Source organism: Penicillium robsamsonii (genome assembly GCF_028829455.1).
Source record: "Penicillium robsamsonii strain IBT 29466 chromosome Unknown utg000003l_segment0_segment0, whole genome shotgun sequence".
Classification (NCBI taxonomy): domain Eukaryota; kingdom Fungi; phylum Ascomycota; class Eurotiomycetes; order Eurotiales; family Aspergillaceae; genus Penicillium; species Penicillium robsamsonii.
In genome coordinates this window covers 528,457-540,639 of record NW_026643221.1, presented here as the reverse complement: position 1 = coordinate 540,639, position 12,183 = coordinate 528,457, and the positions used below count along the sequence as shown (strand labels likewise).

Sequence of the window (12,183 nt, the reverse complement as noted above, 5' to 3'; positions counted from 1 at the left end):
TATGAGAAACGGAATGGGCTGCATAGCTGAGGCTCGTAAAATGAACAAGCCACACTATCACAAGGCCCAGAATAGAGAACGCAGGCACCCGGGAGAGCATCGTGATAACCTCACTCTTGGTTGATCGGAGGTCAAAGTTTTCAAAAAAAAAATAAAGAGCTCAGTCAATTCAAAAGACGCAGACGGACCAGGCTCTCAAGTTCTTTTATGGGAGACTCCTTTCCCACCTTTCCCAAATGAATAGTCCGAGCATACTAATTTCTCCCTGTACTCCGTACCGCGAGTTATTGTCAAAAGTTCGGTCTCTTGGCAAACCCTAGCCGATCCTGCTATTCCATTCCGTACTCCATACAGAAGCCATGCTAATTTTACTCCGAGCCGTGACCCTGGGAAAATTACCAAAGTATGGAAGCGAAGCTAATTGTATCATGTACGTGCTAGTACCGCAAGGCCGAGACACCCAGATTGAAGACATATTACAATTGGTGCTCACGGATCAGCTAGCATTAGCGCTAAATTAGTTCCTTCGGTTGCTCGGTAACCGGCCCCTGTAATTCTTGATACAAGAATTACAGGGGCCGGTTAGTAGTTGGGGCCAAAATTTGGGATGGGCAGGGGGCCATTTTCGGACCCACTCAGATACTGATAAAAATACCGCGCGAGGCTGTGCGGAGTATTATAAGACTCTTTAGACCTATGCTTGGCAAAGCTTGTATGTAGTTCTTGGTACTGTGCCGTCTTAGATAAGGGGGGTCATAACACATCTTATCTTTAAGGTTTATAATGCCCTTTTTAATCACTTCTTTAAAGCAGAGGCGCTGCTTAAACATAAGCGTGTTCTATGGAAAGCAGAAATGCTTAAAGCGCTTATAGCCGGTCGCTTAAAGCTTAATGAGTATCACTCTCAGACAGATAACCTTAAAGGCTATATCTACGTAGTTAGGACAATGCTAGCCCCTGATAGTAGGTTTCAATTCTTTTTATCTAATTATTGGGAACCTCACTAGCGTGATACCTACCGAAGATCATTCCAGGATTTCTTGATTATATATTAAGAGCGCCTTACAAGGAATCAAGGATCAAGCAATACTCCTACGGCGGCATTGTCTAGTTTAAGGCTAAGTAAGATGCTAAAGAGAAATAAGATATCTGTGAAGCCAGCTGGTGATAAGATGACCTAATATCTTAATAAACTGGTCCTTTATATAATTATACTAATATTTTTTACTCACTTCTCACTTCTAGATCTAATTGATATTAAGCCTCTTCAATTCTGGCGGGAGAACTAGTCTCATTTCCCTGTAATTGCGTTACTTACTCGCGATATCCTCTTAATACCAGTAATAGGTGCTAGTGTCGAACGCCTCTTTAATACTGCTCGGGATATTTATCATTTTCGCCGTGGCCGTCTTAAGTCTGAAACGATTGAGGAGCTTATGTTATTTCTATGTGCAATAAGGTTCAGTGTTAAGGATACTGAGGTAAAGCAGCTTCAGCAGTTCTTTACATTAGCGGAGATCGAATTAGTGAAGGAGTAAAACGACAATTTCATAAGGGATAATGAGGTTAATTTAATCAGTGATAATGACGAGGAAGAGGAAATAGATAATAGAGAACGAGAGACTTCTCCTTATGTAATAGATAAAGAGACAATAGAGCCCCAGTTACCAGAGAGTGTAACTCAGGTACGGGCCTCAGGAAGGAAACGTAAGAGCAGGGCTAATGACAATTTTAAGCAATATTGAGAAATATTTACACATTTAAGTTTATTCAAATTTCTTTCCAGAAGAGCGCTGTAAACAGAATACACATACATACAAGTAAAAATTGCATAAATTATGTAGTCACACGCAAGAGGTATGTTTAGATGGTTTGCACGAGTTTGGGGCCCCAATGGGTTACCCCATGGGTTTTAGGTTATAGGTCATAACCCAAAACCCATCGTTGGGTTATAGTATTGGACCCAAAACCCATTTTGGGTTGGGTTGGGTTGGGTTGTGCCGAAGTCTACCTACGAGATTGCCCGCGGAATCGCCCTCTGTGATTTCGCTTGGTAGATTTCCGGCTCCTGATTTATGTGCTCGTCTTCCTCGCGGCTTGTTCGCATTTATGACTGTAGAAGTCCGGTGCCGGCGTGGTTTCGGAGAGGATATGTTTGAATATTCTAAACCTCGCTTCCTTTCGTTTAGATTATAATCTCTGTAATACCCCCCGTCGCTTTATCTGGTACCATCGTACTTAAAGACATCGAAGACTCTCGTCGTACCAGGGCCTTCTAAGCCAGTCACGGAGGCAGTATCTCGGGAGGAAGGATAAAGAGTGACTTCCTCGGGGTAGTCAGGATAATTTCCAGCGGCTGATGCTGCATCATTGAGATAGAGTTCAGGCGAATTAGCTCGAGGGGGCTCGCCGGGTTCTAAGATTAGAGAGACCGTATTAATTCTAAGGGGCATAGGAGGAGGGTGTTTAAAATATGTCTTACCGAGACTCAATGTACTGCGTTCTTCTTATGGCACATTATTCCCTAGGGTGTAGTCTGCTTCATTTCTTTCTTCTGGGGCGTCCGATTACCTCACTAGATCGGTAGTCTAGGTTTCTAAGCCGGTGGAAGAGCGTCTCACTGAAGCTCTTAGTAATGGCTGCTAAGATCTTTGATGGTTTAGCGTTACCATGGTAGGTAGATTTAAGAGGTTCTGAATGAATGGGAATCAAAGCAGGAGGTAGTAAAATTCACGTTCGATGATATTTCAAATAAACGCTGTAAAGGAGGGATAGTTAGGACTATTTATTTATTTCGATTCATCGTTTTAATCAGCCCGTAGGATAGAGCAGCGAATTATCGACAGAACCTGCATAGATTCTAGATCTATCGATAAGGCCCCGGTATTCGCTGCAGCTAATCGCAGAGCCATTTCTAGCTGCGAGGGATCAGTTATAGGAAAGGGTTCCTAGGAATGCTAGCTTAATTCATTCAGTGGCAGATATCTAGCCCGAAACTAAACTAGATCCGTCAGCCGATGTCGTCGACTTACGTCACACGGCGCGGCGAGTTATTCGAGACCTAGGTATACCACATAAAAAGAGGTTACCCGAAGGCTGGTGCGAATGTTATTCCTAGGATTAAATTAGCACAGTATATAGAGGAACGAGGATAACGGTGAATTTTCGTGGTTCGTTTACTGGGTGGTGTCGGCAGCGTTAGCGAGAGAACGTATGAGAGGGTGTAGAGGTGAGGTGGTACTGAATATCTCATATAAGCCGAAGGGATCGAGTCAACCGATGGAAAGTTCGAAGAGGACAGCAAGTCACTGTAGCGACGTGGGAATACGTCATCTCCAGACCAGAACTCCCAGGAACACCGGTAGGCAGTGCGGTTACCATCGGGGCAGGCGAAAGCTAGAAGGCAAGACGGAGGGTGAAGGGGCTGATCAGGGGAGAGCACCGGGGTGAGCAATCAGGTTGCTCACTGAGCAGCTCAGGGTCGCTCAGTGGGCAGCTTAGGGCGGCGGGGTGACTAACCCACCCTGGAATCCGGGAGCAGATCACTTCCCGAGGCGGCAATGTTACCGTCAACATTATTACTATAAAATAAGGATTCTATCTATATAATAAAAAAACAACAGTATTAACTAACTGGTCCGTAGAGATCGATAAAACGACCTCTGATTCTATGCAGAGGTAGGGGCGAATGTCGGCTTTCCCTTTGCCAACCTGTGAATCTGGTTCGCATAAAAGCCCTAAGTTTACAATTAGCATCCACAACTTCAATGATAGAAATAGCTGTGGATTGACGCCAAAAAAAAAAGAAAAGAAAAGAAAACCTACAGTTTCAGCACCTGCACCTAGAACTTGACTGCGAAGCAGCCTGGGAAGGAAGCCAGGTTGGACCCGGCTCAGCGTGATCTGCGCATCTTCGTCTGATATGCTTTGATCTAAGAGCATTTTTGGGAAGTTGGGATAGATGGCCGCTGGACGCGCCATACCGACTATATCACAGGCGTTCTCTTTAATCGCTGCTTCTGCACCAGAGCGACTACGGAAGCCACCGGTCAACATCAGGACGAGATTTGGATACCGCTTGCGAGTCTCTTTGGCAAACTCAAGGAAGAAGGCCTCGCGAGCTGCGGTTCGTGCACTCTTCTGGACTGTTTGTGGATTATCGCCCTCGACCATCTATGCATTATAGATAAATCGTATCAGTGATCATTAAGCATAAACTTATGAATGGATCTGGCCTCTCTTACTCGTGGGTTCTCATAAGTGCCACCACTGACTTCGAGGAAGTCAATGCCTGCTGTGACAAGCAGACCTATCTGAGACATTGTATCTTCAATGTTTGTGGCTCCGTGGTCAGCCGAGTTTAGTTTCACACCGATACAAAAGTTGTCTGGAACAACTTCTCGGCATCCTTTCAGGATATCCAAAAGAAGCTTTGCTCGTCTCTCTGGAGAGCCTCCGTAGTCATCGGTGCGAAGATTAGACTGTTATAGGAAATCAGTTATACGCCGCTGTGAAGCCTATTTCGTCTAACATACCTTGGCGTTCAGAAATTGATCTATCCAGCAATACATGGTGAGCCAACGCGTATTAAGTAAATTATGTGTCCTGCTTACCTAGGAGATAACCATGAGCTGCATGTAGCTCAATTCCGGAAAACCCACTGTCCGCCACCATACGGGTTGTATCCACAAATAGACGAATAACTCTATCGATATCCTTCAGTGTCATTTCTCGGGGCTTTGGGAATGCAAGAGAAGTAACGACAGAATCCAAGAAGCTAGTACCAAGTGTCAACGGAATCGCGCTTGGTGCCATCGTAGAAGCAAAAAGACCTCTGCGCCCCGCGCCACGCATGGATTGTTTTCCAGGGTGAGAAATTTGAACAATGGTGGGAGAACCGTGCTTCTGACTGGCTGCGGCATATTTCTTCCACGACTCAAGATGTTTGTCGTCTGAGACCGCGTTTTCACCCTGGAAGGCAGGGTCCAAGTGTTGTCCGAGGTGATCAATATCGACTTGCACATTTCCTGCCAATTGCCAAAATAAGCTTTGTTTCTTTCTTTCTTTTCAGGTTTTCCTTTTCGACGGATTGGACGACTAGATATGCATGTAGAGTGGCCGGCTTACCTGTGACAATCATGCCCCACCCACCCTCACTCCACTTGTTATAGGCCTCGTTGAAGTCCTCATTGGGATTGTTGTTTGACTGGGCCAGGTTCTCGGCCATTGCTGCCTGCGTAGTTGTAAATAAGTGCTTGTAAATTTTCTTATTTTCCCCATAATTCATACCTTGGACAACCGGTTGGGAAAGACCAATCCACAAGGCAGCTTAACTGAATCACTTAATACGGACGTCATGATGATCGAAATTTGGCTGAAGGGACCAAGGGTTTAAAGGGCTCTATATATCAAAGATACACAGTGAAATAGGATACGCTCTTATAGGACTTTAGGGTTAGGGAATTCCAATGTGATTAGTATGCTTATGTAATTATACTTGCAGTGGACCCTAACTATCTTGGCATGGAGACTGATTACTGATCCACTCCGATGCTTTGGAAGACATGTATTCCAGAACTTGCCGAGATCTATGGCATCTGAGGATGTAATTGGCCATATGAGTGGGTCTATTCCAAATGGAAAAATTTTAACTCAATTTTTAGATGCGGTCGTTGCAATTCAAACCCCCGACGCCGTGATTACTATTTTTCTCCGAGCCAACCTCAGGAATTTTGCAAGTTTCGCTTATCATATCTGTCAGGCTCCAAATGAGACAAGGATGCCAAAGGATAAAAAAGATATTGAAAACAAACTGGGATAAATATTTCAAATATTGTTCAGGTTGCTGCTAAGATGTTGCTCCGACCGAAGTATATGTGTGCCGCCATGCTCACGTGGGGGCCATGTGACGATTCCTTGGCGATTCGTTCCCGATACCCGACCGATGCAGTCAGGTGACTCCCTCTCCATGTTGTAAGGATCTTTATCCGTCACAGTATATTGGCTTAGATATAACCTCGATCTATAATGGTATCCCACTAGTAATTTCAAGCATATACTAAAGAAGATTTAAGAATTCTATAACTAGTATCCGGCGAAACCTAGCCCCCCTATACGCTTATAGGAATGGCTTAATGGGGTTATCGAGGACTATAGTGACGATCTCGAGGTCCGTCGAAAAGCCTTCTGCCACTTCTAGATTATTAATGTTTACATTATTTGTCAAATACCGGATCCACATACCCCGGTCCGCCCGGATACAAGGTAATTTACTGTCAAATGTCAGATATGGCGCCTCTAGGCCCCATATAATTACCTTAGTTTTTATGTGGTCTAGTGGTAAAATATGCTGTATTCTTTCCCACATTTACCTTGAATCTCAAGACGTCGGTTCCATACAATTGACCAAAAGTGCAGTATCGACTAGTGATTTTGTCTATTTATATTCGCGCGTTTATCCTATTTTTATTGTCAGACAGAGTTTCCAATATACTCATTCATACCATACATTTCACATAACGTATTCGGTAAGCGAGCTGGCCACTTCACCTAAAACGCGCCCATTAATTAGCACTTAATCAATTCAACCACCCACCATGCCACCAATTCGCCCCCGATCCTCTAGCAATTCAGCAGAGCAAGAGGGTAGGATCTTATTAGCTATTCAGGCTTTTCAAAAGCAAGAAATTTCATCAATTCGTGAAGTGGCCCGGCTATTTAACGTACCCCGTTCCACCCTTACTACGCGCCTCAATGGTGTCAGAAACCGCGCGAATTCTCGCGTAAATTCGCAGAAATGAACAGAAACTGAGGAGGAATCTTGTTACGGATAGTCCACTAGTCAGGGTAGATGCCTGTCAACCAGGTAGGAAAAGGGTATCAATATGCGGGTTCCAAGTCAAAGACTGTTTCTTACAGAACCCTCAGGCTCCTTCTATCTCTTCTTGGTTATATACATCTTTTCCTTCGGATAAGACGGCAAGAGAATGTGATATATTGAGCGGGGAAATCAAATGGGGAGTGGGGTAGAGGTTTGCAAGACAAAACCGGTTTCAACGCCGGCAGGGTTCCTTTCCTGAATGGATATCGAAAACCCGGGGTTTCACCGCCGTGGCGCCGGGATTCTACCTGGCCCATAAACCTAAGGCAGTACCAATAGGCCTGAGGCACCAATACACGTATAACCTCATGATTGAAGATATCGTGACACAGAGCAATTTAAGGCCTAAGTAGCGCGTATTGATACCTATCGTGAGCAGGTTTCAGAGGGTTTACGGCCGGCTACACGGGCTGGGCGAGCGTGTGGAATATGTAGATTACCGGGGCATAGAAGAGAAACATGTCCAGATAGATAAATCAATTTAATTGAATTAATTTAATGGTGTTTTGGTTGAGATAAATATAGTTGAATTTAATGGCTTGGGTGAAGTGGCCAGCTGGCTTACATGGCCAGCTCGCTTACCGAATACGTTAGTCAGACTTCTGTCATTATTTAATATGTGACGTTTTACCACTGCCCTAAGTGATTTCCTTTTCGGGCTATGAGTATTTCCTATTCGGGAAGGGGCTCGCTCTCTCAGGATGGTAGCCTAGAGGGAGACCGTAGAGGGTCCTTCGGCTCCCTGCCTTTCTCCCTTTCCTTTCCCTCTCTGAACCTAGAATCCTAGTTGAAATGCACTCTTTTGCTTGAAGAACTGGCTGGTAACATCTGGGGGGCTTTCGTTCAATAAAAGGGATGGGCTCTTAATCTCTGTTCTATTCTTCATAATCATAGCGGTGTATGGTGAGTGGAAAGAAGCAGCCGCTGTGCGTCGAGAAAGCTTGAGAGTGTCAGAGCTGGTGGGTGGGGGGTAATACTGTCTGTCGGTAATAACCTAAATACCCAAGTACCATTAAGCTTCGTCATAAATACCAGCTAATGAGCGTATTCATCACACAGCTAGGGCTAGTCATTTCAAGGATTGGAAAAAAAAAAACAAACAAACAAACTAAAAGGGCCCTAATTGTAGGGTGGTATGGGAACTTTCTACCCAACAAATGCAAAATGCATTTTGTTGGGGAATTCTGCAATTATATCATACATGTTAACTGCAACTATATGAAAAGTCGGTGAACTCATTTTCGCCACATGCCAGAAAGCTCAATCGATGAATCTTACGAAATAGATCTCTTCATAAGCAGACATAGCATCAGCAAGTTTAGCTTGACCATAAACTTTTGTATTCACAAACCCATTTAAGATTCTCTATTCTTGTTTCCGAGACCATCTCATTCCAAATCAAGTTAAACTCTCTTTCATTCTCCATCATGGTTAACGCCGCCTATTGCATTCGTGGGACAGACCACCAAGCCTACTTTTGGTCAGGCACAAAATTCGCCAGAGTCAGGTATACACCTGGTGCTAATGACAATGCCATACTCGGCCCCGTCGGAGTTCGATCCGAATGGAAGTCTCTCGCCGAGGAGGATATTGGTAGAGTTGATGCCGTTTGTCCAGTACCAGGAAACAAAAAACGCCTATATGTCTTCTCTGGCGCCAACTACGTGAAATTGGAAATTGACGTGAAATTGGAAACGAGTCCCTTGAAATCGAAGATTGATCCCTCCGTCGAAACAAGTGTGGAAACTGGACTCAGACCCATTACGGACGGCTGGAAAACCCTGAAAAGGGCGGGTTGGGATAGAATCGACGCGGCAATGGTTGTTCCAGGGTCTGAGACAAATATCTATTTCTTTCAGGGGAAGGAATGGATTGACGTGAGCTGGGATGACAACCTTGTCTCGCGTGGCACAATTGCCGAGTCGTGGCCATCTCTCGTCCAGGCGGAATTCGAAACCGTTGACGCGATTCTTGACAACTATGATGGTACCTATTATGTTTTCTCTGGGGATCGGTACGCACGAATTAGCATGAAAGAGGACAATGATACTTTGATGGCTGGCCCATTCTACATTAAAGACAAGTGGTCTTCGCTCTCTTGGGTATAATGGCTTTTGAGAATGGGGCGGACAATCCTGCAACTTCGCTCAACAACATCTGCTTTGATTTTACAAGGGTTCATCAGCGACCCTTGTATAAAGGTGTACCAAGAAGCATTTCCTGCAAGTTACTTACCATTGTTTCACTTGATTATCTTTCTTCTATGTTAGAAGTCCTATAAGTCAATCAAGTTCTGAACTTACGTTTTATCTCAGTTGGATTTGAAGCTTTAATGCAATAGTTATTGCCAAGTATCTGTGTAGATGATAAGCTGCTAGATTATGATGTCTGCACTCTGCTTAAGTCATTTTTGATTAGTCGAATTATTGAATTATCGATTAATTCCTACTATGCTATGACTTCCCCACCAAGAGCCACGTCGCGTAGCTCGATAAAGCCCTCGTCCTGACGCTGTCTGAATACATCGCAAGATCATATGACTCTGCAAGTCCAAGATTTTAATGAGAAATTCTCGATCCCGGCAAGCTGGCAGCCCTACACGTAAGGGGTTTGTGCGCGCTTCATAAAAACGGCCCCTGAGCCTGTAATTTTCCGTTCTGGCTTGTCAGACCTTCAAAAACATGATTCATTCTTGGTTGCTACGACCAACGACAGAGGACTGGATATTCGTAGATATGATGGTAGTATTCAACTCATGGTATTTTACTTGGCTTAACAGCAGCTAGATAATCATCTGAATACTCCATTCTGTGGAAATTGATGAACTCCGGACGGTAGATTAGAACGAAGAACATTTCCCCGATGAAGTGTTTAACGGGACTACTTGGGACCTAGTTAATTTAAACCTTGACATTTATTTCTCTGTTCTAATTCGTCTCTCAGGTATTTACGGAAAACCCTCAAGATTCGACCTACTCTCGGCGACGATTGAGGGTTGTAAGCACCTGAGCTGATTTGCAGGTCCGCGGCAATGTAACTCTGCAATTATTTCTTCGCGGCCTGCTCGAATTTTTCGGTGATTTTGTTGTTGCCATTGATGGAGTCAATAACCTTGGACAGTGGGAGCACGTCGCATTGCTATTTTCGCGGTTAGTAAATCAAATCCTCATGCTAAAAAACGGTTGACTTACATCAATCACCCTCCAGTTGTAGAACTCACCCACGGTTCCACACCACTGTGCAGGGCTGTAATACCGTCATTAGCATATGCTATCTTCGATATTGACTATCAAGTTTCCGAATAGCTTACTTATTACAGTACAATGTATCGCCCCCGGTCGCTTCCCAGGCCATCGCACTCGTGAGGTCCTGGGATGTTGTGCTAGTGTCAGAGTTAGAGCCTCCGCCGTGGCTTGCGCTGAGGGAAGCCTGAGCAAACGATGATGAGAAGGAGACAGCTGCAGAAATCTTCATTGCCTTGGCGTGCTTTTCCTTGTCCTGAGTACTTGTGGCAGTGCTGCTTTCACTCGCAGAGAGGACACCACCAAGTTGGACCCGTTGGGCGAAGATATCACCTTCAAGCGTCAATAAGTAGGCTAGTTGAGTAGGGGATGGGTATAAATTACGAACCATATTTGTTGCTGAAATCTATCAACTGCTGCTTGGTGTTGACAGCGTTCATATCTTTCTGGCATTCCGCAGTTATCTCAAGAGAATCTTTGTCAAGGTACACAGTGACACGTGGAAACTGTTGATGGTTAATACTTGTTGTTCGAAGACTATGTTTGATATAAACGTGCCTTGTAGTTAACATTCATGTTTTTGCTCTCACTAGATGTTGCATGGAGGTCATTATCTTGACTGCTCCAAGCGCCTCCAACCTTGGCTGCAGCGGATACACCCCAGAAACTAGCACCGCTATGATGAAAGATAAGTCAATCACCGTCAATCATGAGACTATCATTCCATTATACTTACGCAGATGCTTCCAGTGAGTTCTCAGAAAACGATCCGCTGGCAAGTGATTTCTCTAGATTGTTTTGCGTCTCATAAACGCTCACATATGAGTCGTCATCGACTCGAAATCGGGGGATCGGATATTCAAGCTAGATGGCATACACATCGTTAGCCAATGTCTGCGGTAGTTGGGAGAGCCCTTTATCTCACTTTATCTCCCCCTTCCTGTGCCGCAGGGATTGAGATCAAAGGTTGTGCGCCATAACTTGGTAACTTTAAATCTCTTTTCTTGAGCGCAAAAGCTACAAGATGCTGTTCATTAGTAGCCACTCATCCTAACCTATCACAGAATGTAAATTTTTGCGTACCGTTGTAGGGGGTGCGTTCGACTTTCAAGTCTTTGACCTTTCTGCCGCGAATCTTACTTTTACTCCATGGCTTGTCCGGCTTGTTAGGAGTGATTGGTATAGGGCCTCCTATAGTTTTCTCAAATTCAACTATTTTATGGCCACTGAGAAGGCAGTTTGTACGGGTAATGATATCCCATTCCTTTTCAGTGAGGGTGGCAGCGTGACTAAGTAGATAGGTTCATAAATTTGTTATTTGTACCAAGACTTAAGTATAGTAAGAGCACTAACCTTAACGATGAAGATTTCTTTTCCGCCGCTGTCCAAGTTTTTGCCTCAAACGCAGACTTGAGGCGCGCAATATCCGCCTTGGACAATTGTTGACCCTCCTTTGAACCAATTTAGCAGATACGTGATTGACTGTGAGGGCGGTAAGTAGCCCACCTTAAGATCCAGATCTAGTGGCTTGTTGAGGAATTCCTTTGTTGCATCATCCATTGCGGTGATTTGCTTCTTGTAGTACACACTCAATTCACCTGGGACTACTTGGGAGTCTTGGAGATGAGTCGCCTTTTGGTAATGTCAGAAAAAACCCTCCCTGTAGATGGTGGATCATATATTTTCATACCTCATGATTATTATTCCCAACGAGGTTGTTGTAAGTCTTGGTCAGGATATCATCGTCCATTTCAGACCCGTTCTTATCGCAGAATGGACTCGATATGCTAAAAGAATGTTAGCCGCCGCGCTAGTTCTCGACCGACTCTGTAAATATTACGTTCGAGAATTGAAGACATTTTTTGCCCTCAAAACACCCCTCAGCTCCTTCAATGTTCCATCTTTGGCTTTTTGAAGCTCCGTAGACTTCACCTGGAGAAGGCGTTCCTGGGTCAGTTTGCCTGCGCTTCGGTCATAAGTATGCACACGTAAAATAGAAAGCTCGTCTTTGCCTGGGTTTGGAACTGGTGTAGCATCAGTATAAGCGGTCACAGACGACAT

General features: G+C 44.5%; 3 protein-coding genes across 3 annotated transcripts; 1 reads left to right on the top strand and 2 right to left on the bottom strand.

The window, feature by feature from the left end:
- Nucleotides 1-3,668: 3,668 nt before the first annotated feature.
- N7447_004907 (uncharacterized protein) lies at nucleotides 3,669-5,227 on the bottom strand (the record flags this gene model as incomplete). Its single annotated transcript, XM_057229169.1, has 6 exons — nucleotides 3,669-3,737; nucleotides 3,826-4,173; nucleotides 4,245-4,481; nucleotides 4,536-4,555; nucleotides 4,614-5,027; nucleotides 5,128-5,227. 6 exons carry the CDS (start codon nucleotides 5,225-5,227, stop codon nucleotides 3,669-3,671), a joined length of 1,188 nt encoding a protein of 395 aa, XP_057084259.1.
- A 3,080-nt stretch (nucleotides 5,228-8,307) lies between these two features.
- On the top strand, nucleotides 8,308-8,988 carry N7447_004906 (uncharacterized protein; the record flags this gene model as incomplete). Its single annotated transcript, XM_057229168.1, has 1 exon — nucleotides 8,308-8,988. One exon carries the CDS (start codon nucleotides 8,308-8,310, stop codon nucleotides 8,986-8,988), a length of 681 nt encoding a protein of 226 aa, XP_057084258.1.
- Nucleotides 8,989-9,925: 937 nt separating this feature from the next.
- Nucleotides 9,926-12,183, bottom strand: N7447_004905 (uncharacterized protein; the record flags this gene model as incomplete). Its single annotated transcript, XM_057229167.1, has 12 exons — nucleotides 9,926-10,018; nucleotides 10,072-10,126; nucleotides 10,191-10,455; nucleotides 10,511-10,628; nucleotides 10,693-10,798; nucleotides 10,859-10,986; nucleotides 11,048-11,139; nucleotides 11,206-11,411; nucleotides 11,476-11,573; nucleotides 11,629-11,754; nucleotides 11,813-11,909; nucleotides 11,963-12,183. 12 exons carry the CDS (start codon nucleotides 12,181-12,183, stop codon nucleotides 9,926-9,928), a joined length of 1,605 nt encoding a protein of 534 aa, XP_057084257.1.